This window comes from Fundulus heteroclitus, unplaced genomic scaffold, assembly GCF_011125445.2.
Source record: "Fundulus heteroclitus isolate FHET01 unplaced genomic scaffold, MU-UCD_Fhet_4.1 scaffold_62, whole genome shotgun sequence".
NCBI classification, from domain to species: Eukaryota; Metazoa; Chordata; class Actinopteri; order Cyprinodontiformes; family Fundulidae; genus Fundulus; species Fundulus heteroclitus.
Window position 1 is genome coordinate 791,218 of NW_023397055.1, and position 27,136 is coordinate 818,353.

At 43.1% G+C, this 27,136-nt stretch overlaps 1 protein-coding gene across 2 annotated transcripts in view; it reads right to left on the reverse strand.

Annotated features, from left to right (window-relative positions):
• Positions 1–8,318: 8,318 nt before the first annotated feature.
• LOC118561345 (matrix remodeling-associated protein 8-like) overlaps positions 8,319–27,136 on the reverse strand; it is a 30,510-nt gene continuing 11,692 nt past the window's right edge. Inside the window, exons 2-5 of one of the 2 annotated variants that reach the window (XM_036133399.1) lie at positions 17,567–17,917; positions 15,102–15,455; positions 9,821–10,174; positions 8,319–9,724 (exon numbers count right to left, since the gene is read on the reverse strand). In XM_036133399.1, the coding sequence (XP_035989292.1) occupies positions 9,636–9,724; positions 9,821–10,174; positions 15,102–15,455; positions 17,567–17,917 (1,148 nt within the window). In that variant the 3' untranslated portion in view covers positions 8,319–9,635. Of the gene's footprint in view, positions 10,175–15,101; positions 15,456–17,566; positions 17,918–27,136 lie in introns of both variants that reach the window. The other variant, XM_036133398.1, reaches the window with a different exon arrangement.

The window sequence follows — 27,136 nt, forward strand, 5'->3', positions numbered from 1 at the left end:
GCCCTGATGAGACTGCCGGCAGCAGTCGGCGCGATCACTAAGGCGTTGAATGAACCAAACTTGAGGCTTGATAAGCTGACCGCGGTTGTGGTACAGAGGTGAGGTGGGATAAAACCTGGAAGTGTGAACGTTACTAGCCCATCGATTGGATTATTGGATCCTGGAGCCAGCAGCGAAAAGACCCTAAAGCTGAAGGAAAAGTTGGTGTCAGCTTGTTCTCATAACAAATTCTGTTTTCTTCAAATCGGACTCCCCGCTATCAAATTCTCCCTGGTTGTTATGGCGACATCGCACAAATTCCCTGCTACCCCACATTCCTGCGGACATCTGTGGAGGAGTCAAGCTGCAGCTGCAGAGTGATAAGACTTTCCATCAAGGACACTTGCCTGCCGGAGGACGGCCTTCATGGACATACAGATTTCCACACAACATGCACCCAGACACACATATGCTCACAAATACAGATGACTTTACCCGACCAGAACTCAAATGTTTACCTTCTGCATATATGTGTCTCGTCATTGATTGTGCTTTTTGTGCAAATGAGGTTTTTTTGTCGGATGCTTCACATTTTGTGTGGAAACACAAATTGTGCAGCATCTGTCTTTTTTCTCTCCCTCAACTCGCCCAGTGTAAATCTTTTTTCAACAGATCTCAAGGCAGCGCCTAGGGACCCCGTGTAAAGCGGGGTCTGGGGCAATTTGGGGAACGCACCTCACGGCTTGCGCTCATGTAGCAGCGGCCGACTGGGTGTGTTCCTGGCAACGCAAGGCCTCAGTCAATCGTTCCCCCAAAATGTTTGTTAAGTGTATGTGATGGACGGTTGTACTGGAACTGAAATTTCGATTGTAATGCAAATTGCAGTTGACTAATAAAATTGATTGATTGATTGACCTTTGACCCAGAGAGTTAAACCACTGACCTTTGACCCAGAGATTAACTTGTTTCTTCATCAGGATGTTCTCTCCTCTGGAGACGATGCAGGTGTAGATCTCAGTGTCTCCATCTGTGGGGTGTTCCAGAGTCAGACTGAGGTCTCCAGTTCTCAGCAGGTTTCTCTTCATCTTGGTTCTGTTTTTGTAGAACTGGTCCTGTTCTTCAGGACGATCAGAACCGTTCTCATACACATGGACCTTCCTGTTTCTGACGTCCTTCCAATCCACTCTAGCATCTCCAGGCAGGAGTGGTCTGGTTCTGCAGGGCAGCAGGACAGACTCCTTCCCTGAATCCACCACCACGTTGTATTCTAGAGGACAACAAAGGACAAGATGAGTTGGACAGACAGCAGCAGCAGCTCTGATGGTCACATGACTGTCTCCTCCTTGTCTCTGGGTCTCCTGCTGGTGGAGGACTCTCAGTGTTCAGACTGAAGAAGGTCCAGCAGGTTGTTGGAGGAGGTGGACCAACCAGGTGACCTGAGCTCACCTGACGTCTGTCTCCTGTCTGGCAGAAACCAGTTTAAACCAGTTTCTGATGGAGACGTGTTTTCTTCTTCAGGACATGTGGAGCAGCTACCAGAGAAGGAGTCAGAACCTACTGAGGAACCCATCAGATGGATGGATGAGTGAGAAGTGTTGCTGGATCAAAGAGTGTGGAGCAGACGATGAGCAGAGAGCTGAGAACCTCTGAGGTCCTGTGTTCATGGACCATGATGGAAGCATCAGCTCAGAGATCTCTGTCCATCTCCACACTGAGCTTCTGGTGAACTGGGAACCAGCTGCTGACTGACAGCAGACCAAGCAGCTCTGCTTCCTCCTCAGTCACTGACTCAGCAGTTTCTGCCTCTGCTTGTCCTCAACCAGACAAAGTGACATGAAGCTGCTGAGATCTGACCCACAATCCACCAGAAGGTTCCTCAGAGGAGCTTCTAGAGTCCTGCTCAGGATCCTCATGGAGAAGGTTGTGGCAACAACAGGAGACCAGGCAGTGACCATCAGCATTATGGGTAATGGAGTTTTAGAGACTCACCTGACATGAAACAGTGCCGAAAATGATACAAAAGACCTGCAACAATCAGAACCACAACCAGGAGAACCAGGAGAACCTGGAGAACTGTGGGCCATAATGATGCTGTGGAGAAACACAAAGAACATCATCACCTTTGACCTGGATCTACAGCAGCTTCAATAACGGAGTTTAACCAACAGTTAAGTCTATAACTCTGTTGTTGTCTCTGAAAGAAGCGGAGAGGAGAGACAAGTCTGCCTGATCTGCTCCAGACTTTAGAGATTTATCACAATGTTTTAACCTCAACCATGGAGACAATGATTAGAAGCAGTTTAAAGTGCAAAACTGTGAACGTTTGACTCAACAAAATTAATTTTAAAGGTTGGATTTTGGATATTTTTGCTGTGCTGATTCTGCAGGTTGTCAGATCCTGCTGCAGCTCCTCTCTGCCCCCCCCCTCCCCACAGTGGTGCAATCCGGCCGTGAACAACTTTTTGAACCAAACACTCTGAAGAGAAAAGACTTAATAGCTAAAACTAATAGAACTAATGTTAGACAGATTACACAAAGGAGACCTAATAGTTTTTATTTCATTTATTGTGTCATGGACCCTCCACGCAGGAGGAGGGAGAAGGAAGAAAGCAGCATCAGTTATAAAAATGAAAGAAAGTCTCCCTGGACCACGGATCCGATTTAGCTTATTAAATAGAGAGCGTCTGTTGGTGCCTAGAAAGCTAAAGTTTGTTTTTATTTACTTCCCTTCAGGTTTATGGTTTGTAAAATAAAATTTCAGCCTGACCCATTCTGTTCACGGTGGTCTCTAATATTGAGATTAATGTTGTAGCTCTTTGGTTTAATTTTTCCCTCGACTTCCTCAGAGAAAACCTAATTTCACGTCGCTCTTCAGCCAATCAGGGAACAGCAGTGTGTTCACGGCACATCATAGTCCTATTTTACTCTGATCACCAACTGCTGAGAGGACTAAACTTAGACAGCCTGGTAGGAAAATAAACTATTTGAATTGGCACTTTAGTCTCAAGTTATAATCTCAGTAAATTATTATGTTTCTATTGTGCTGATTTATAACTTAATAATGCCAGAGAATATGTCTGCTGTAATATACATTTATGCCTTTAATCATGGCAAGTTATATAGTTATTTCAAATTCACAAGAAATTCATCCTTACATTTCTGAGTACTTTAGGCAGGGGTTTCCTCCCATGTGGCCACATTATTTTTATTCTTTCATCAAGATTGAATTCATAGGCCTCATAGCTCTGAGAAGTGATGATGAAGGTGGTAAAATAAATATAAATATAACTTTAATAAATGCTGAGTGTCAGAATGCAGCTGACTGAATCAGTGTATAAGGTTTGTTTTCAAAACTGTCAGGAATCTCTGAGTGAAACAGGGAAACCCAATCAGCTAGAAGTCAGTTTTCTCCTCCATGTTGGTGTGATGACAGCATCTCTGAGGTCAGCATGGAGGCTCAGACTTTTACATCCTGTTGAATCTGCTGGACCAGAACTAGAAGATCTGAGTGGGCTGGAGGGTTTATTCAGCAACAACAGATCTGTAACAAGGAGCTCAGATCAGGGAAGCAGCCAAGAACCAAGTCTGCCCTCCTTGGCACACCATATCTGCTAGGACTGAATAAAAAATAAATAAATAAAACAAAAACATCACTTAATTGATTTGAATAAATTTTCCTTTGAATGGTCCGATATCGAAACCTGACCCTAGCCAGATGGATGTCGCTCCGCCTAGCTTCCCTCACATCCATCTGGGACATCGCCCATAGAAAGTGATTTCTCCAACCAATTTTATGGTCTGGCCAATCAGGACGCAGGGCTGGAGTTTCATAGATGTGACGTAGTGGAGACGCGACCGTGACGTGAGACTGTTTTGATAGCAATGGCGACTCACATCGAGGAAGCAAGCGTTAACATTGATGCTGCCATTTCTTCTGTGTTGTCCAACCTACCTATTATTGTTTAATTAAAAGAACATCAGAGAACGGCTCTGAAGGCTTTTGTTGGTGGAAACCATGTTTTCGCCCTTCTCCAGACCGGATTTGGCAAGTTTTGTTTTCCGGGGCGTGTCCACAGCGGATGCGGACGCGCCCCGGAGCGGTTAGCGGTTAGCGCGAACCATGTTAGGAGGCCTTTAGTCCTCAACGCGGTCCGCCCGGGATCGACTCCGACCCGCGGCGCTTTGCCGCCTGTCTGCCCCCCCCCCCCCTCTTCCTGTCAGCTCACTGTCAATAAAACGCCTCTAGAGCCGCAAACACATAAAAAAAAAAAGTTTTGGTTTTTTTCTGCGTCGCTCTCACAGCGTCACGGGTTAGCTTCGGTGTGAGTGGTTGAAATAGCACGTCGATAAAGATGACAGACAAGTGGCTGATCCAATCATATGCAAGAATTTTTGATAAGGCCCAGCCTTCAATAAAGGCAATTCCTATGGAGAGGTCCCAGATGGATGGGAGTGGAGCTAGGCGGAGCGACATACAGCTGGCTAGGGTCTAGTTACCGATATCGATTCATAAAACCCTTAATTTAATCTTTTTAATACTTTAATATCTTTTCCCCAGCCTCCCATGTGAGTCGTTACTACATCAGTAGTATATTATAGTACGTTTGTTTTGGTCAGGTCATGTTAAATAAAAAGTACATGATTAATGTAACTGCATTGGGTTCAATTCTTAATGTAAATATTCATATTTTTCCTAAAATTAGTTACTGCTATTTGCAGCATTAGTCATTAGACATTGTCTTCCATAGCCCAGTGAAATTGCGTGATATCCTTAACTGAATCGAAAATCAAACTGAGTCATGAATAGAATCGATTTGGGAAATCCAATCTGATACCCAGCTCTAGTACCTACACCCCACTTAACCCAATCTGAGCCAGTCCTGAAAGTCTAACTCTTGGACTGAATGTATTTTAACGCAGATGCATTCAAATAGTCACCAGATTAAAGAAATGTATATTATATGTGAATTATTTGCGCCGTTTGGAAGTAATTTCGATAAAACTCGCTGTATAAGCGAAAAAGCCCGAACATTCTTCAATTGGGCTGTTTCGGAATGTGACGTCACAAACAGAACTAGTAACGTGCATCCGGCTGCTAACACTATGACTATTGCTACCGATTTAATAAATTTAATAATAACTCTTACTCTACGTACAAAAAATTTATAAAAAAAAATGTTTGATACATCTACAAACTCCACCTCAAGCATCGGCGACTCCGATACAGAATATATATACGAAGAAACGGAGTTTGAACAAGGTGAACCTGAGGAGACTATAGCTAACGCTGCCCAAGACATAGAGCCATGCTCCATTGTAAGTACCCCTCAAAATCCTCGCTCGTGAAGTGTGAATTGCATAAAACACTTTTGTCACTGTCGGTAATCCAGTCCTTTCGCGTTTCTTTTACGAATTTATCCCATTTCTTTCGGAACTTTTGATCCTTCGGCCAAGTATGTAGCGTTACTTTCTGGCCTGCACTAGACCGCGGTGAAGTTGGTTTGACATTGGACATAGCGAAGCACTCTTGAGAGACAAAAATCAAATCAGATTTGTTGACGGTCCCACCGCGTATGGGAGAAGGGAGCAGCTGAGAGACGCTGGCTGAAATCGGAGTCCTTCAACCGGATCAACCGTGAGCTAGATCCCGCTGACTCCGCAGAGCTTGAATGTCCAATATCAAACCAACTTCACCGCGGTCTGCACTACAGCCACCAACTACACACCTAGAAGGCATTTTATTGTGGACTTAGTTTGGCGATTTTTTTTAAAAGCGCTTGCTCAGCAAGACGTGGATCAGCAGATTCGGTGTGTGAAAGAACATACCCGAAAAAAAACATCCATATATCCTTGTTCGCCGTACCGGTTGTACAACGTAAACGCCTGTGTGTTTCTATGCAAGTTCGCTTTGCGCATTCTCGGTGTTCCTGAACTGACGTCACACGTCGGAAATGGACGATCGTAAACGGAGGCAGCACTCAAACACCATATACCATAATCGGTGTAAAAAATGCGCGATATTTCATATTTAAACTTAATTTGAACACTTTTGATATATGAATATTCAAAGTTTACCTTGTTCTGGAAGTTATTCAACGGTTTTCAGGATTTTTTTTGGTCCAAGAGTTAGACTTTAAATGTGGCCCAGGGGCCACACCAAATCCATCCTAGGGCCTCAGAAGGCCCAAGGGCCACACATTAGAAACCGCAGCTATTACTGCCTAATCCTCACGGCAGCAGATTCAGATCATGGGATGTTTTCAAAGCGTCAGAAACAAGAAACTAGGGCAAACATCAAACACTGATGAACCTCCTTAATTCTGCAGATACCATTTTAATCTGATAATAAACAGCAATATTCATCCAGGAGTCAAAGGTCGATGGGAGGAGATGGACAGGTCTGTTCATGTTTCTGTTGTGAATCGCCCATGTGGAAATTTAGCAGTAGCTACTGCTGTGAGCATTGATGCTGGAAATCTTAGCGCTGAAGAACAGCATCTAAGAGAAAGGGAGAAAAGTGGAAAGGAAGCCCGGGGTCAGAGGTCAGCCCCCAGTCTCCCTCCTCGTCAGTGTAAACGGCCAAGAGGAACCAAAATCACATGTGATTGGCTGACTTTCATCAGTCCTAGCACAGGCCGAGGGGACAGCAAAGGAAAGTGAGCCTGTAAGTCCCAGAGGTCATCCCTGCTGGGAATGAGAGGGCAGGAGGATAGAAGGAGAAATCTGCTATTGGTCTGATGAGTAACAAGACACCAGCAGCTGGCCTCATCACATTAAAGCAGGGGTTAAAGCAAAAAGAATCAATTTGATTGAAAATTTTTTCTAGTCAGCCCATATATTCTCAGGACCGTGGAGGTCACGCCACATTAGTTACCTCACTTGATTATTGTGCAAAGTCACCTTTTTTTTTTTTTTTGAATTTCCTGCGACTTATAGTGGGTCGCTTTTATTGACAGTAGACTGACAGGAAAGGGGTGGAAGAAGGGGAGAGACATGCAGTAAAGGACCGCGGGTCGGATTCAAACCCGGGTCGACCGTGTTGAGGCCTCCAAACATGGGTCGCATTACCCACTACGCCACGAGCGCCCCCGTGCAAAGTCAACTTTAACCAAATCTGGTAGTTTTAAAATATCCATTGACAATTCCTGTCTCTCTCCCACCTTTCAGCTTCAGAGCCTTCTCATCCTGGACAGCCTCTCCATAATCTCCTTTACTTTCCACATCCAGAACATCACCTGGTTAACTTTCATCTCAGCAGCATCAAGTTCTTCCTTCACTTTAGCCAAACTGGTCCACAGTCCACTCACCTCTTTACAGCTTCAACTCCCTTCCCTCCCTGACCCCCAGAAATCCTCCATAAACTTCAACTGGTACAAAAAAAACAGCTTTCATCATTACATCATCTACTTCACACCTGAACATTAACTCCACTGGCTCCCTGTCACATTCTGTATAAATTAATCCTATGATCATACAAGGCCGACCACAACCTTGTCCTTTTGTAAATTTCTGACTTCATATCTATCCAAGTTAATGCAACTTCAAATTATTTGCTATGTTAATTATCTTTTTATTAACATATTTAGTACCATGTTTATTCAGAGGGTGAACTCTAGGGGGTTATAATTAAAAGTTATCTTACAACAAAAGAGGAACCACACTACTGAAATACTAAAGACAACAGGGAAGTTATTTAAAACTAAAACTGGGACTTTGTGTTTAAATACACATGGCTGGCCATGGATCCAGGAGCCTCTGTTCTGTAGCTGTTTCACAGGGTGATCAGGTCTCATATGACCAAATGTGGGACAATGCGGGACACATTACCAACACCAAGTTATACATTTTGAATTAACAAAGATTACCTGTTATTGCACAGCAGTTAATTATCACAGCTCATGCGTTTATAAAATGGCATTATTTAACTTTTTGCAAGTTAATGAAACTGTCCCTCCCTCGCCCACTGACTGCTGGAAATAGCCCCCCCCCCCCCCAGCTTATTGCATCACAACCAACAATCTTCCCATTATCATCATTTTCTCTCAGCCAAGCCTCCGTCTCTTCTTAACACCTCCATCATCAGTCGATGTAGACCCTTCACCAAAAAAGCGCGTTCATGCTAAATTAGCCTGAGCTAGCTCGTTACTCTTCTTCATGTTTTAAATAAAAACATAAAGGTGAATCATGAGGAGATCCCTGGTTTTTCGCCCGTCTTTGTAAACGCTGACAGCTGACATGGCGACAGGAGGAAAAACTACTCATTCATTTAACAAGAGGGACAAGCAGCAATAGACGCTTACTGAGGAAGTTGTTGTCAGATGTTCGATCCGCTGAACTTTCTGACTTCCTGGTTCTTATAAATCCAAAGAAAACCTTTGACCACCACTGCTGTGGTTCATGCCATCTGTGCTCAGTTTGAGATGCTCTTCCAAAAGATAAAATGATGTAACACTGACAAACCTCACCCTGGCAGATGTACACTTGACAAAGACCCGCCCTACTCTCGTTCTGATTGGCTAATGTCCCGCCTCTGCCAGGTTTCTTTGGTTGTGAAAAGCTTCAGTTTAAAACCTTGGATAATAAGTCTAAACGTAACCAAGTTGATCTGTATTCTTTGCTCTCATTTTCCAATTGATGGAAATCCGTCGCAGAGACGGAGAACTTTAGCCCATGGATGAAAGACTTTCTCTCCTTTACTCAAAGATTACAAAGATCACCTGTATGTTAATCATGCATATTTACTCTGATACATATAAATACTTCGTTGATATTTAGCATGTGTTCTTAGCCGCTTTCATCTCAGATTTTTAATATCTTTTAACTGATCTTTAATAAATTTGATCCTTTTCTGATAACATACGTCTCTTGGAGTTTTTTTTTAATAAGTGTCCCTCCATTCTTGAATAAAGTTTATGGTTCTTGACTGGGTAATAAAACAGAGGCAGGTTCTGAGATTTTATGGTGAAATAGTTTTAACTCCCTCCTGGAGTCATGTCATAGGTCCCTGTAGGGGATAAAGAGGATGTTTTGTTTAAAGGAATTAAGAACTTTAATGGAGAAAAACTGAAAAACTGATCCTCCTAAAACTAAAAAAAACTCAGAAACTTCTCTTGCTGGAGTTACAGTGATTCTGGCTCTGTTCTCAACTGGTTTCCTAATCTCTTTCACTCATTCACAACTCTCTTCTCGTTTCCAAGGGTCCTTCATCTACAGCTGCCGTGTAGGTTTTATATTTTATTTTTGACTATTTTATTTGTTTTTTCCTCGTTTTCTCTTCTTTTTTTTAATCCCACCCACTCTAGTAAGTTTGATTTGGACATTTTTTCTCAGCTAGTGGATGTAAAATCTCTAGAGTACGATAAGTGGGTGTCAGTTCTGCTGAGGCCTATTAGCTGCACTTGTTAAATTTAATTGAAAGGACTAATATTGGGTCAAATAGGCTCAGGTACAACAGGTTTGTCTGACAGTTTCCATTAGTTGAATCAGCAAATATTAATTCATGAGTTATATTTAAAAAGTTTTGCATTTGTTCTCTAAAGCTGCTGCTGAGAGGATGAAAGACACCAACAGATGCTTATAGTTCTAATCAATCTAACCTTATTATGTTTCTAATATGTTTCTAAAGCAGCTTTAGGTGAAAAATGAACCATCAGATCTCAGTTCTTCAGGATCTGGAGACCATGGATGACTGAAGTGTTTGTTTCTGTCCATCTAAAGCTCAGAAGCTGCAGACCTGGAGGAACAGCTTAGAAAACACCAACATCTGATCTGAGATGTTTCTCTCTGACGTCAGCAACCAGGAAGCTGCTGGAGGTTCTGATCCAGAGACAAACAGACTCACCTGGTTTAACATTCAGGGTAATGACACTGAGAGGGTCAGTGACCTGAATGGATGTCCTCCTGCAGCTCTTTCCTCTCTGAATGACTCGACACTGATATGTTCCTGTATCATCAGTCGTCACCTTCTTCAGAACCAGAGACACGTCTCCATTCTTCATGTCCTGCAGATCCACCCGGTTCCTATAGGATGGAGACTGGACCTCTTGATCAAACGTTTTGTCCTTGTACCTCAGAACATATTGACTGAACTCCAGATCAGTTCTGCTCCACTCTACGTCTCCATCAACATCGTTCTCAGGAGCTCTACATGGCAGAATGACGGTTCCTGCAGATTCAGCTGTGATGGTTGTCCGAACTGCAGAAGAGGAAACAACACAGAGCAGAGAAGTTAAAGAGGAGCTCTGATCATTCATTATTAGAATAATGTCTAATCCTGTTTAGGGAACAGCAACACTAGTTCATCTGAAACTATTTTAATCATTTATTTTTGACTTATCAGTTTAAACCAGAGCAGAACCATTTTCTGGTCCCCAGGCCTCAGCAGACCTTCATCATGTTCCAGACCAGAGAAGAACCAGAAGTCTCTGCTTCCTTCTCTGACTGATTGATCATAGAATCTCTGATAGAAAGTTTCAGCTCACAATTATCAGAGTTTTAGATAATTATCAGACATCAACATCAGATTTACTCTACAGTGAGGACTAAGATGTTTAAAGCAACAGCACCAGATCAAGTTAAACAATATTGTGTTAATATTTAATACTGTACGAAACAAAATTTCGTTCTGTACGTACTTTGTGCATACCGAATGACACATAAAGTTGTCTAAGTCTAAGTTAATATTGTGATTTAATACAACCATGGTAATTATATCTAAGGTTATCCCACCATGAGAATCCATATTATTATTCCACAGACCATAAGGGCTCTCATCTATTAAAGGCATACTATGCAACATTTTTCAGTTAATTAATGTGTTCCATACCGTTTTGGATGATTAAATGAGTCATTTCAGGTTGAACAAAGGTTTTCTTGGCCGCCCTGGTGGTCTGTGGGGGAAATACCGCACTTTACGGCGAGAACTGCCACACGCCCCCAGTGAAAGGCATGCTCGTTGCTAGCACAGTGGCGATATTTGTGCAGTTATCATGGCGGAACCAGCGTGAAAACAGCAAAAGCCCATGTCGGAGCAGGCAAGAAAGAGGAAAAGGGCTCTGGACTGAGAGAGGAGTCGTACACGGGTGAACATCGGGCAAGCTTTTTCAGAATGGCAAGAGCTAAAAGAAAAAGAAGGCTGCAAGGCTGACTCGGACCTCGCGTTTCTGCTGATGCGATTGTAAGTAACATTGTAGGGTTTCCCTCACGCTACCGCCTCCCCGACATTCCAAAAAAAAAACCGAACTCCATATGCGCGCAAAGCTTGTCTCCCCCCGCTCCGCTCAAATTCCTAGGGGAAACACTGCATTGGAATGGTTTCTCTCTCTCTGTGTGCATGTTCATAATTTCACTGTGTTAGTAGACATGGTGATTCGTTGCGTTCGCTTGTCTGCTAAGCTCAAAACAACCGCGCCTGGCTTGACGGAGAAACCAGAACAGCTGAGCATCTTTACGACACTTTTACTTTCGCCCTCTGGGGGGAGCCTCGCTGGAAAATCAACCCCGGTGGCATAGTATACCTTTAAAGAATAACAATAATGCGTCCACAGAGGAGGAAGTTGTTATAAAAATAATTTTCCATGATTAAAGGTGAAGAACATCCTGATGCACGTCTCCTGGATTCACCCTGAGACCTGAGAGGACTTCTGGCAGCTTCTGTCACAATAATCCCACTTCATTTTTTAGAAAACCTCTGAGGGTTTTTTGTTACAAATGTCTGAATTTATAATGTCAGAAAACATCCTGGTTTTAATATCATAAATTTATGCTTTTACTCGTGGAAAATGTTGTTTTCTTACAAATCGCCAACTTTGAATCAGAATTTTTTTATTGTAAACACGTGAAATTAATCTAAAAAGTTCTGAGTTTTTTTGTGTCTCCTCCGTGGGAATTTTCACGCTCCTAATCCTCCATCAGAGCTCTGTGAGCTGATGAAGACTCAAAAACTACTAGAACCACAAAGCTGTTGGAAGTGTTGGGAACCCAATCAGCTAGAAGTCAGTTTTCTCCTCCATGTTGGTGTGATGACAGCATCTCTCAGGTCAGCATGGAGGCTCAGACTTTTACATCCTGTTGGATCTGCTGGAGGAGGGTCAGGTTCCTGTGATGAAGATCTCTGCTTTCTGCAGTGCACCAAAACATCAAGAATGACCCCAACAAAGAAACACCAGCAGAGACCAACCATCAGTCCAGTCATGTTCCTTCCATCCTTGTTCCCTGCAGAACAGAACCAGGTGAGTCTGACCTGTCAGGTAGGAAATGACTGCAGATCATCATCTACTGATCTCAGACCAGCTGCTTCCTCCAGCCTCATCAATGGTCAATGGAGGTCAGTAGTGGCAGCTCTTTGTATGACACAGTATTATTAAAGTAGCTCTCAGTTTCAAAACGTTGGTGACCCCTGCTATGGAGCAATACATTCTGCTAATACATGCACTGGATAGTAGCTACACCCCTAGGTGCTGAGTCCTAACCCACTCTTCAAACCACAGAGCGTGTGGTTGGAGGAGGACGCAGGAACAGACAAAAGTCTTTTCTTAAACATATTTATCATCAACACGAGTCAGGTAAGAAACCCCAGACCATGTCCAGCCAATGGAAGAGATTTTAATTTACGTACGCTGTTTGTGTCTGTGATGCATTTTGATAAATCCTTCTTGACGTGAAACATGTTGACATTACTGGTGCCATCTCTGGCCTTAGGGATCATTTATCCAGCAGTTTTACAGATATGTTACGCAGAGATTATTAAAGTTATTACAAGGTCAAGTGACCTAAAACAAAGCAAGGCATCAGCTTTGCAAGTCCTTGGTATGACTTGAGCATTTTCAACCCCGACAAAGCAAAGGTCTGTATTTTGTTTAACAGAACCTTAATCTTTATAAGATTAAAGTTCTGTTAAACCTCAACAGCAGGTTGCTCAAGTGTGAGCCACCAGAATCAACAAAGACTCCTGGATAGATGTCATAACGTCTTCAGAAAGAACTGAGTGAAAGTCCAGCTGCCTCCAGTTTAAACCCGTTTGCTGTTGGACGACCCGGATCACTGAGAATTTGCACAGCCATAATCTTTATACGCTTTTACTAACAGATCACTTCTTATCTCCCACAAGGGCAGAGGAAACACACCATAGGACCGCTCACACCTATACCCGCTAAAATTATTTTAGCCGTGTTTAATGGCTGCGTGTGTTTGTGTATTTGGGGGGGGGGGCTCAGTGAGGTTGTCATCTGATGCCTAAAGATGCCATCAACTTCACTTCTTAACAAGTTCTTTCAATGTGGTCAATATCTGTGCTTTTACTTCTGATTTCCGCATTTAATAAACTCCTCTCTGTAATTTTTGTAGAGTTTCTTTGTTTTATCTCCATGGTTACCATTTCATTATGAGAAAACAAACATCACCTGGCTGATTTAAATCCACATTAACATTCATGAGGTGCTTTGGTTGACTCTGGGTGTGTAGAGGGCAGAACATGAGGTGGAACCTGGCACCAAATATTCAAGTACAGTTGTCATCTTTAAAGGATAATTGCATGCTGGTGTGCTGCTGGACCAGAACTAGAAGATGTAAGAGGTCTGGAGGGTTGATCCAGCACCAACAGGTCGGTAACAGGGAGCTCAGATCAGGGAAGCAGCCAAGAACCATGTCTGTCCTCATTGGCACCGTACCTGCACCCCACTTAACTCAGTCTAAGCCAGTCCTGAAATGTGATCCAGGGGCCACACCAAATCCATCCCAGGGTCCCCAATGGCCCCAGAGCCACATGTTGGAAACCCCTGTCATAACCGCTATAAACCGTCCTGAAATTAATGCTGTTCTGGTCTAATTCTCTGGTTTGGTCATGAGACATAGTCCATAGAAACCGCCCGACCTTCAGAGCTACAATGGAAACACAGAAAACCACCCTGGGGGTCAAAGGTTACAGGAAGTCACGGTCAGGACGAAAACCTTCAGGAACCCAAAAAAGAACCAGACCTCATTCTCACAGCAGCAGGAACAGATGTTTTCAAAGCAACAAGAAACTAGAGCAAACATCAAGGGACCTTGTCAAGCTGAAGATGCAATCATTTTAATCTGATTGTAGCAGCTCCCCAGTACTTTAATTATTCAGCCGGTCTCGACGGGTGATTTTAGCGTTTTATTTTCTTTGATGAAGATCCATCACAGTCACCAAAGGTAAACAGTCTCTCAGTCACCAAAGTCACCGTGAAAACTAAAACATATACAAATATTAGAATACAAAACAAACTTACCAAACAACAAAATACAAAAACGTACCTCACTGCTTTCACTGGGGAATACTATGTTGATTTCTTGTTTACACATTTGACAGTTCAAGCCATTCATTGGCACAATGATTGTACCAGCTTTTATAGAGCCCGCCCTCATTATCTACAGCAGCCCGTGAGGTACACACAAAGCACTCAAAAACATTACAAATTGCAAACAACATTAAACAAAACATAAACCACAACAATGCTAATCAAAACAGACAAACATCCAAAAACAATATGCAACATTCTTATTTCATAAAATTCACTTTGAATAATTTACTTGATAGTCTACAAAAATATTAATTAGGCAATTTATTTTAAATAGCTCACCATCCATTACACTGATAATAAACAGGAATATTCATCCAGGGGTCAAAGGTCAATGGGAGGAGATGGGCAGGTCTGACATCTCTGTTCATGTTTCCATTACTTGAATCATTAAATATTAATTTAACAATTTTCCTGGAGTTCATTTAGTTTAGATTTTATACTTTGAATTTAGAGCAACAACTGATGACCTGAAAAACACCATCAGATGCTGATAGTTTTACTTAATCTAAACTCTATCTTTATATCTTCTACCACTGTTGACTATTCAAAACTCAAACAGTTAATCAACAATTTCTGAGGTTTTCGTTGTAATAAATGGTGATTTCTCTAGTCAGACCTGGTGATTTTGCTGTTTTTTTGTGCCTAATTTGTTTCTGAAGCAGCTTTAGGCGAAAAATCAGATCTCAGTTCTTTAGGATCTGGAGACCATGGATGACTGAAGTGTTTGTTTCTGTCCATCTAAAGCTCCAGCAACCAGGAAGCTGCTGGAGGTTCTGATCCAGAGACAAACAGACTCACCTGGTTCAGCTCTCAGGTTAATGACACTGAGAGGGTCAGTGTCCAGAATGGATGTCCTCATGCAGCTATTTCCTCTCTGAATGACTCGACACTCATATATTCCTGTATCAGCAGTCGTCACTTTCTTCAGAACCAAAGACACATTTCCATTCTTCCTGTCCTGTAGATTTGTCCGGTTTCTAAAGGATGGACACTGGGCCTCATGATCCACCTTCTTGTCCTTGTACCTCAGAACATATTGACTGAACTCCAGATCAGCTCTGCTCCACTCTACGTCTCCATCAACATCGTTCTCAGGAGCTCTACATGGCAGAATGGCGATTCCTCCAGATTCAGCTGTGATGGGTCTATGAACTGCAGAAGAGGAAACAACACAGAGCCTGAAATAAGATGTAGGCTACCGCACTGATTGTTATTGTCATCATCATCAACATGTATTTCCAAAGCTGCAGAGAAAATTGCAGCGGTGTCAGCTGACATGCTGAAGGTGTAACACGGCAGAAGGTGTTACTGAGATCAGAGGCGGGCTTGGGTTGACATTTAGCATTCAGCAACGATGATAAACATTTTTATAGAATTCACAGGGTTAGAAAAACAAATATAATATAAAAACAACATAAATAAAGTGCTACACACACAACAGTAAGTGAATTACTCAACTTATTTGTATCTTTTTCTTCTAGAATAGCAAAACGGTGTACATTTATTCAAAAATAATTTTCACTTTGAACACAGACTCTTTCCTGAAGCGTTTTATTTTGGAATAAAGAAACGTGTGCCTTCTGCTGGTCTGTAATGATTGAAATTAATTTCAGTTGATAAAGCAGATTCATTTGTTAAGTTATACATGTATGGCATAGCATGTCTCACTGATAGGCTGCCTTTAATGCTCTGTGTCTCCTGATCATGTCAAAACACAAACATATTTACCAGCTCTGGGATGTAATGATCGCTCCATGTAAGGAGGCTTTTCTAAACTGCAGCTCTGTCTGGTATTCTCATCTGGCCCGGCTAGTTAGGCTGACCTTAGCTCCTACTGAGAAGGTGGTTAATTTTGAGCACTGGCTGCATCCTGCACAAACATTCTCTGCTCCACCCATCTTTTACTGTCTTTTTAACATCTTTGCTAATTTAACCCACTCCTGTTTCTTTCTTTCCTTCTTTTCTTTTTCAAGTTAAGAGGGTGGTTCGTACCTCCCCTGGGAGGCCTGGGAAGTGTCAATAACTTCATGTTCAGCTTGTTGTTCAGCCTGGTCTTAATATGTCTGTTGGAGGCATTCTAAATGTGTGTGTAGCCTAAGTGTACTAGGACTGTACAATTAATCGTGTATGCAATATAATCACAATTTAAAAAAAAATCTATTTCCAAACTGCAGAGATCAGTAATTTTTGGCTATGTAACAATGTATGGATCAGACGCCCTTTAGGTGTATGTAAAACGTTTAAAGTGGGTTTGCTCCACATGGAAGGGAAGAGAGTCACACCAGTGAGATAATCTAATTTTATTACTTGTTTTAGAGTTTATATAATCATAATTTTCACCAGAAACTTTCAGTAATCTCACCATAGCATTAAGTAGCGGTAATACTGTTTAATACATAGACTTGTTAGTTGGTTTATGTCCAACCCAACTCAAGTTATTCTGTTGAATAACAACATTCAGATTAATAAAAACAGTCAGATTTCTTGTTTTAAATAGTCCTTGTTTACAAACATTTTTATCTATAGCCCATTTCAGTTGTTTGTTAATGCAGGGGAAAAAAATTAAATTGCAGTTATGGTTGAAATATATTGCAATTTTGATTCTTACAGCACTGATGTGTACGTCTCCAGCTGTTATATGTATTTTATATGTATTTATTATTGGTAAGGGCATTTACTACTATGCACTGCGCACAATTGAGTCCATGACAAATTTCCACTACAGGGTCCCACATTAGAAACCCTTACCATAACCGCTATGAACCGCCCTGAGATTATTCTGTTCTGGTCTAATTCTCTGGTTTGGTCAGGAGACGTAGTCCACAGAAACAGCTTCAAAACCACAATGGAAACAGAAAACCAGCCTGGGGGTCAAAGGTTACAGGAAGTCACATTCTGGACAAACACTTTCAGAAACCCAAAGAAGAACCGGGCCTCATCCTCACACCAGCAGGATCAGATTATGGGATGTTTTCAAAGCGTCAGAAACAAGAAACTAGAGCAAACATCAAAACATTGATGGACCTCGACAGTCTGGAGATACGATTTTAATGTGCTAATAAATAGAAAAGCAGGTTTAGGTGAAAAATGAACCATCAGATCTCAGTTCTTCAGGATCTGGAGAGCACAAATGACTGAAGTGTTTGTTTCTGTCCATCTAAAGCTCAGAAGCTGCAGACCTGGAGGAACAGCTTAGAAAACACCAACATCTGATCTGAGATGTTTCTCTCTGACATCAGCAACCAGGAAGCTGCTGGACTCACCTGGATCAACAATCAGGCCAACGGTGCTGATGGGGGTGTTCGTGTCCTGAACAGATCTCCTCTTGAGTTTATTTACTGTAACCCTGCACTCATATGTTCCTCTATCAGCAGTAGTCACGTTCTTCAGAACCAAAGACACGTCTCCATTCTTCACGTCCTGCACATCTACACGGTTCCTAAAGGAAGGACACGAAGCCTCTATATCAACCTTGTTGTTCCTCCAAAAAAGAACATATTGACCTGACACCAGATCAGCTCTCCTCCACTCTGCAGCTCTAACAGTTCCGTCTCCAGGAACTCTACATGGCAGAGTGACGGTTACTCCGGAATCAACTCTGAGGATTGTCTGATCTACAGGAGAGAAAACAACACAGAGCAGAGAAGTTAAAGAGCAGATCTGAACATTCAAAATAAGAAGAATCCTACTTTAGAAACAGAAAAAAAAATTGTTGATTGGAAAAAAAAAAATTCTAATTTAATTATTAATATAATTATAGATCAGAACCATTTTCTGGTCTCCAGGCCTCAGCAGACCTTCATCATGTTTCAGACCAGAGAAGAACCAGAAGTCTCTGCTTCCATCTCTGGCTGATTGATCAAAGCATCTCTGAGCTCCTTTCCATCAGCTCTACTCCAACCAGCCTGTTTTGGGAGCATTTCCATTATTGTTTTTTTCTGCCCTGCTCCAGAGCACAACTGATACTTTGCTACATTTGTAATTGTACTTACACGCACTAAATACCATGTAGGACAGCGTCACTGTCATTTTCTTTTCTTTCTTTTTTACCTACTGTTTCTGTGTTCATTGAATTTGAAATAATCTCAAAATAATATATAATAACGTTTTTTTTTTTTGCCTTTATATCAAGCGGATGCCCTGCGACAGACTGGCGACCTGTCCAGGGTGTACCCTGCCTCTCGCCCATTGAAATGCTGGAGATAGGCAACAGCACCCCATGAGGGATTAAGCGAGTAAGAAAATGGATGGATGGATGGATATGAAGCAGAGCACTATGGCGAAAGCAGTAATGCTCCACTTATGAAAGTAAATCTGTTGGGATCTCTGTGGCATTAAGACAGGAATTCTTAGTGCCACACTGCCAGACAGCACATGTAAAAAGAGGAATTAATCTGCTGATCTGACCCTGTCGAATTCTTAGTGAGAACGACAGATCCCCTTAGATCAGGGGTGTCAAACATACGGATCCGGCCCGCCAAACAATTTAGACCGGCCCTGTGGCATTATCATTATAAAAAAAAAAAAAAAAAAAAAAAAATTCCCCCCCCCCCACGGTGTCCTGTCTGGCAATGTGACAATAAGATGCCACAAAGAGCTCATCTGATTTGACTTTCACAAGTGGACAAGATAAAAGGAAGAGAATGATAAAACAATTATTGAAAAAAACATGTACTTCGTTTAATTGAAAATATGCAGTTCCTATATTGTCCACGAGGGGCGCTGTGTTTTAATTAGTTTATGTTTACCTGAGTAAAAGTATTGCTGAAATTGCACATACCTTTCTTAAAAACGCTGAGGTTATTCATAATATATTGTGTAAAAGTGAAATTAACTTAATATAAAAATCAACAACAAGTCCACATTTATTAGTTCTATTTAATCTTGCAATGAGTTAACTCGTGTGGCCCTCTTAAAATCAGATTAAGCTGAATGCGGCCCCTAAGCCAAAATGAGTTTGACACCCCTGCCTTAGATGATGTCCGTGCATTTTATGCTCATTTACAGTTAACATCTGATTTTGAGGTGTGTAACATTTTTGTGTGAGACTAAATACAAGCTGTCAAACATACTTGTTAAACAAGACGGCGGCCCTAAAATTGTAAACAATGAAAATATCACAAATGTTTGCTGCTAGGGGTTTTATACAATGAGCTAAGAACAGACTTCACTGCACTAGCTTAACTTCAAACTAACTTTTAAAAAAGTGAATGAATAAATTAAAGTGCCTCATCTTCTGGTCAAAAAAAAGTTTCCAATTAACAATATTTTGACAACATATTTTACAAAACATATTCAGCATTGCTATTTTCTTTAGTGATGGCGAGATGAAGCCTCATGAGGCATTGAACCACTCAGCCAACTGGTTCGAGAAAAGGTTCATTTCTTGACGGTTCATGTGCACACAGCACCACCTACTGGCAAGTTGTATAATCACAGCCAGCTGTATCTTAACACGTGTGATGCATATCATTTTTGTCTATTATGGCTCTTGGGAATGACTTCACAGAAGGTGTAGGACGAAATAATTTGTCTACATAAATTTTGTAAACACATGTGTACAATAAAATATTGTTTGAATGTATTCTCTGTGTGTAATTATTCCCAAAATAGTAGTGACATGATATGGCATGTTGTGTAATAATGTTTTTCTGTGACTCTAGAAAAATGGCATGGGCTTAATCAGGCAGAGGACAGTGAAAGTGCTTGTGGAACTAGGCAGGGGGTAGTGAATAGGCTAATGCTTGTGTAACTTGGATGATTTCATGCATTTTTATTAAGAAACAACAATTTCTCCACAGTTTTTGGTTTCAAATGATTTCTCTTTTTTGATACTACTTCTACAACCTTTGAAAAGACACGCTCACATGGCACAGATGATGCCGGGGTGCATAAATAAATAAGTGCAAGTATGTACAGATTGGGGTACTGTGACCAATGATTAGCCCAGTACTATACGGTCCCACATTTTCCCCTCAGCAGCAACACTGAAGCACACAGAGGTTCCCGCCGCGTCTTTACGCACGATCCAGCTGCTGATGTCTCCTCTCTTTTCAGCTCAATGCAATTCTAGACAGTAACAGTTTATAACCTATATCACCTTTCACAGCAACAGGTTTCTCATCTCAGTCGACCAGACAAATCTCTATTGCTCTCCTCAGTGCGCTCTGGGCGGTGAGGTGGGAGGATTTTATCCGATGGTGCGCTGCGTGCGAGGGATAAACAGGGTGGAAATGCATAAATAAAAACTGTAAAGGGCTCCTATACAGTGATCATAGGAGCTGACCGGTCTGAGATCAGCCTCCTGATGTTACAAGTTCTTTAAAATGAAAGCGCGCACCCAAATTACAAGTAACGTAATTTTGCGCACCTGAAAAAAGCGCACGGCAGAAGCGCATCGAAGCGCTGAGGCACAGAAATACGGTGCATGTAGTTAAAAAATGCAGAATTAATAAAAACAACTTATAACCAGACGTAGCGTTTTAAACTGCATCTGGTGAGCAGAACTGTTTTATGATCCAGAGTGCAGCCATCACTGGTTCGGAATGAAGGCAATATCTGGCAGCAGCTCTCTTCCCCCGCCCCCTCCCCTCCTGCGTACGTAGTACAGGACCTTACCGGCACACTTTCAACCGCTGGTTAAGACTAAAATTATTCATAACTCTGATCGCTCTTCCTGCTGCTCTGTTAACATGAACTGCAGCAGGAATTACTGATGGCCACAAGCTGTGAAAGAAGCTGAAACATCTCAGCAGAAGGCGGAGTTTTTATCGTCCGCTGCCCAGATGGCCGTTGGGATTTTTATGCGTGAAAAATGCCATGTTTGCGTGTGACCGTGTGAAGTCAGTGACGGTCAATGCGTGATAGTTGAGAGCACTGATCTCCTATCTATCTATCTCTCTCCTAAACTCTCCAAACACCAAACTAACTGTCTCAAACTAAATAACCACTATCCAAACTCTGCTATCCAAACTATCCAAACTCTATCCACTCTCTCAACTGACCGCAACTCGCCTACAACAACCCACATTTTGAATGGAGCCTGTGGGGTTTCTAAAAGCTGTCGAAGCCGCGCCAACATCTGAACCACTTCCCGAAGCAGTCACGTGGTACAGCCGGCCAGCGAGGCTTCGGACGTCATCGTTTTTGGCTCCTCCCCTAAATGAAGCAAGCCTCGATACGCGCTTCACGGAAACGCCCCCTCCATTACTCGACACACGCCTCGAAGCCTCGGCACATAACGTAACATCACTAATTTTCTTCATGGAAGCCAAATGAGAGCAATAGAAAAATAAAATCGCAATTTTTCAAAAATTAAACCTTAATAAACTGTAATCAAGTAAATTTATCTCCCAGCCCTCCCTGACACCAATGTACATTCACGTGCCTTTGCTAGTTTCCTCTTGCTGGCTATAAACTAGAATTGCCACCTTGCTCTTCTACCATTCATGTGTCCAGTTAGCTTCCATTTAGTGTAGCTCCACAGCTCTCACTATATACTTTGAAAATGACAAGAAGGAAACTGTCTTAGGCTGCTGCCCGGGTCCTCACTAAGACTAAGAAAGTAGAGCACATCACCCCAGTTCTAAAGTCCTTACACTGGCTCCCTGTATCTCAGAGAATAGACTTTAAAATCCTTCTGTTAGTCTATAAATCCCTGAATGGCTTAGCTCCTAAATACATCACAGACTTGTTATCAGTGTATGAACCCTCCAGACCACTCAGGTCTTCTGGCTCCAGCCTACTCTGCATACCTAGAACCAGAACCAAACATGGAGAAGCAGCATTTAGTTCCTATGCTCCGCTTATCTGGAACAAACTTCCAGAAAACTGTAAAAGTGCGGAAAGCCTGAGTTCTTTTAAATCAAGATTAAAAGCACATTTGTTTACAATTGCCTTTGACTGTTCTAGTTAAACCATTTTACTGTTTTTAATGTTCTTTTTAATAATGTTCTTTTTTTGTTACTACGTTCTATCCCTACTTGCTTTTATTCTATTTTCTATCTACATTTTATTCTTACTTGCTTTTATTTTGCTATATTTTAATCATGTAAAGCACTTTGTATTGTCTTTGTACTGAATTGTGCTATATAAATAAATTTGCCTTGCCTTAGAAGTTTCTGAGAAGAGGAAGGCCTCAGAAGAAAGAAATAGGACCAGAGTGGATATGGACGATTTTTTTCACGCGATCCCCTGAGGAGCGGAACATCATGATGCTGCACGACTGATGGTTGTCCTGTGAATAGACTCCCCCACCTGTGTTGTGGAACTCTGCAGCTCCTCCAGAGTCACCATGGACCTCTTTGGCTGCATCTCTGATCAACCTGTAAGTTTAGGTGGACGGTCTTGTCTTGGTAAGTTTACTGTGCCATACAGAATGAACAGTGGTCTGTGAGATGCTCAAAGCTTGGGAAATCTTTTTATAGCCAAAACCTGCTTTAAACTTCTACACAACTTTATCCCTGACCTGTATGGTGTGTTCCTTGGACTACAAAAGAGCTGCCTTTGGGCCACCCGCTACGCGGGGTCGGTCTCCGGGACGTCCACCTGAGCTATTAGTTTGCCAATTTTGATTTGTTTTTGTTTTATGGCACAGTAAACTTACCAAGACAAGGCCATCCACCTAGTTTTCCGGCTGCGCTCGTCCGGGTAGCAGCTAAGGCTTACAACTCCGCTACAACTCGCACATATTTCGTAAAATATGCCGCCAAACTCGCTGGAAACCACTCATTCACCCAGCCGATCAGGTCACGATCGCCAGCGCTTACTGGAGTTACGGTCATGTAGTGTTTTTGGACTTGTAACCACTTCTACGCTCGATTGTTTACGCGGTCTCGGAATACTACGGGAACCCCGGGGGCCTGCGAGGCAGCGGACTTGACGAACAGCTCACGCCGGTGGAGAGTGAAGCGGAAGCGGTGCAGCCGGCCCAAGAAGCGCGGTTGCCGCGAAGGCTTAGCAACTAAGCTAAAGGCTAACCCATTCAGACCACCGCTACCAACCATCTTCCTCTCCAACGTTCGCTCACTGGATAACAAAATAGACCACCTACAACTCGAGCTTTCTGCAAAGAGGGAGTTCAGGGACTGCTGCGTTCTGATCCTGACCGAAACATGGTCTGCGTTTACTTCAATTACTCCTGGTGTAAAAATGCTAGATCAGTCACAAGCTTTTGCTCTCTGGACATTGAGCTTATGATTATTAGCTGCAGACCTTTTTATCTGTCTAGAGAAATCACTGCTGTGATCATCACTGCTGTGATCATCACTGCTGTTTACGTGCCCCCCAGCGCAGACAAGAAAGAGGCCATGAGTGTTCTCTATCGGACAATCTCTGAGTTGCAATCTGCACACAGAGGGGGTTTTCATCATTGGGGGGGCCTTTAACCAGGCAAATATGAAAACTGTTGTCCCTCATTTCTACCAACATGTGGACTTTGCAACTCGGGGAGAGAATACCCTACACTTAAGGCCCGTTTACAGTACACTTTTTTAACCGAGCCGAGCCGAGACCAGTCTGAGCTTGGATCAGATAACCAAGCCAAGACGACCGTTTACACACCACACTATCCCGGTTCCTTGGTTGCTCCTCGCCTCCTAGTGACGATCTGCGGTACTACTGCTCTCTGGGATTGAAGGCGGGACCGAGCAAATCAAAATGGCGGTGCCCGTAACATTCAGGATGTTATTGTTAGACAGAGTCGGCTTTTGGGACGTGGATAAGACAAACGAACATCTAATAAGGATTTACAGGCGCAGGAAACAACGACAGACACTGAGGTTGTAGGTGAGTTTGCTCGGAGATAAAGGATTGTAAGGCACTGTTCGGGTTTATCACTGCTCTCAACCTTGAGTGTCGGCCAGAACACTACTCAGGCCAGGATTTCAGTCAGGACTAGATATTAGGAGGAGGTGCAGCAGGTGGAGAATGAAGACATGAGGCGGGATCCTTTTTGACTGGTCTGTATTCCAAACTGTGTTACAGATTCCGGTCCAATCAAACATACATTAACATAAGGTGCAGTGGTATTTCCAGACAGATGCAGGTGTGTGTGTATGTGTGTGTGTGGTTTCCTAAACAAGAAGATAAGAAAAATAAGTCCAAAATCCTACCATTACACATTCCACCTTAGATAAGCTAAGGAGGAAAAAGTTAAACTCCAAACAAGCTCAACATTAATTCACTATTAATCAGCAAACTACAAAAAGTTAGCCAACAACCATGCCTCTGGGCTCTCAAATAGATGTGTAGGTTCGGCACCACGCTCTACAATACAGACACATAGCAACTAACTCAGGCCTATAAACAGGTGAAATAATTACAAACAAATGAACTTAAAATCACTCATTTAGCTGCAGTAAACATTCAAATATCACAACTTACTCGTCAATGACGCACACTTCTTTGGAGAACAAATGTCTTGCAAGTTAGCACAATGTCTCAGCTACCAAACTTCCCCACCAGGCAGCAGCAGCGTCAGTCACAGCAATGTGATAACGTCATCACTGCTCCAACTACGGCATGCCATAAGGGCCAAAATAACGCTGAGCAGAACTCACCGAACACAAACTGTAGTACCCAACATCAAACTTGAACTATTTAAGGGTCTTTTGAACAGAGGTTCATCACACTGCTAAGCAGAATCATCTCTGGAAATTGTGTGACACGGTAAGGAAGCTAGTATTATTATGAATGTCTGAAATTTGTCTGAATGGAGTGTGAATCGGGACGTGCAGCCAGACACGCCGGAAAAAACGCAGACAGTCAGCTGACTGTAAGGGGGTGACGCGGTCTGCTCATGCGCTCTTTATCAGAAAACCGGGCCAGAAAAAAAAAACTAGTCCCAGACCTGCTGATGAACTGGTCTGCATTTAGCGCGGTCCGGTTATGTTTAGCGCGGTCCAGTTCAGTCTGGTGACCATTTACACACAAGAGTTATCTCGGTTAACGAGCTCGGACTGGTCTAAGCTCGGTTAAAAAAGTGTTGTGTCAACGGGCCTTTAGTTTAAAAAAATATTAACGGCGCATTCAAGGCAGTCCCCCGCCCCCACCTCGGCTCCTCAGGCCATCTCTCTGTGATGCTAATTCCTGCATACAAGCCCCTGCTGATCAGAGCTAAACCTGTAGTGAGGCAGGTGAGGGTGTGGACAGAGGGAGCCATGGAGGCGCTCCAGGACTGTTTTGAGTGCTCTGACTGGGACATGTTCAAAGCTGCTGCAACTTATGAAGACAAGATCAACATTGATGAGTACGCCATGACTGTGTCAGCCTACATCAACAAATGCATTGAAGATGTCAGCACCACCAAGACCATCATCACCCGAGCCAACCAACGACCCTGGATTACTGCGGAGGTCCGTCAAGCGCTAAAAGCACGGAACTCAGCCTTCAAGTCTGGTGACAAGGAGGCACTGAGGACAGCGAGAGCCAACCTGAACCGTGCCATCAGGCTAGCGAAGCGGAACCACAGTCAGAAAATCCAGGAGCTTTTCCATGACGCCAGCAACACCAGGAGCATGTGGAAAGGCATCCGGGCGATCACTGAATACAACACGCCCTCCCCCCCGGTGGGTGAGGTTGATGCTGACTTCCTCAATGGACTAAATAACTTCTTTGGGAGGTTTGAGGCACTAAACAGCACTCCAGCAGTGAAAGCTGTTCCCCATCAGAAGGAGGAGGTCCTCTGCCTTGACAGAGCCGACGTGTGGAAGACTTTAAGGAGAGTCAACCCATGGAAGGCCCCACGTCCAGACAACATACCTGGGCGGGTGCTCAAGGAGTGTGCAGGTCAGCTGGCTGGTGTCCTCACAGACATTTTTAACACCTCGCTGGACCAAGCCACATTGCCAGCATGCTTCAAGTCTGCCTCCATCATTCCGGTGCCAACGAAACCTCAAGTCACCTGTTTCAACGACTACCGGCCTGTTGCACTGACTCCCATCATGATGAAGTGCTTTGAAAGGCTGGTAAAGGAACACATCGTCTCCAGTCTCCCATCAACACTCGACCCGTTCCAGTTTGCCTACCGACGGAACCGCTCCACTGAGGACGCCATCTCCTCTGCTCTTCACCTGAGCCTAGCACACCTGGAGGAGAAGAACACGCACGTGCGGATGCTGTTCCTGGACTTCAGCTCAGCGTTTAACACCATCATCCCACAGCAACTGGTGGGAAAACTGGAGCATCTGGGCTTCAGCACACCCCTTCAACTGGCTGCTAGACTTCCTCACCAACAGACCTCAGTCAGTCCGGGTCGGACAGAACACCTCTGATGTCATTCACCCTCAGCACGGGCTCCCCTCAGGGCTGCGTCCTGAGCCCCCTGCTGTTTACTCTGATGACACACAACTGCGTCCCCAGGTTCACCACCAATCACATCGTGAAGTCTGCAGACGACACAACGGTGGTGGGCCTGATCAGAGACGACAACGACCAGGACTACAGAGAGGAGGTGGAGCAGCTGGTGGGATGGTGCAGAGACAACAGCCTGATCCTGAATGTGGAAAGGACGAAGGAGATCATCGTCGACTTCAGAGAGAACGGCCGCAACCAAGATCACGGCTGAAGATATGTAGTACACAGATATATATATATTATATTACAAGAGACACACACATATACATAGTATCTATATAGAGCATGAGATAGAGATAGAGGACTAGCTGAGAGAGATAGTTAGAAGAAACAACATAGAGAGTACACAAACACACAGAGATAGATAGAGAGACACACACACATAGAGAGAGAGAGAGAGAGAGACACACACAGAGAGAGACACACACAGAGAGATAGAGAGAGAGAGAGAACACACACAGAGAGAGACACACACAGAG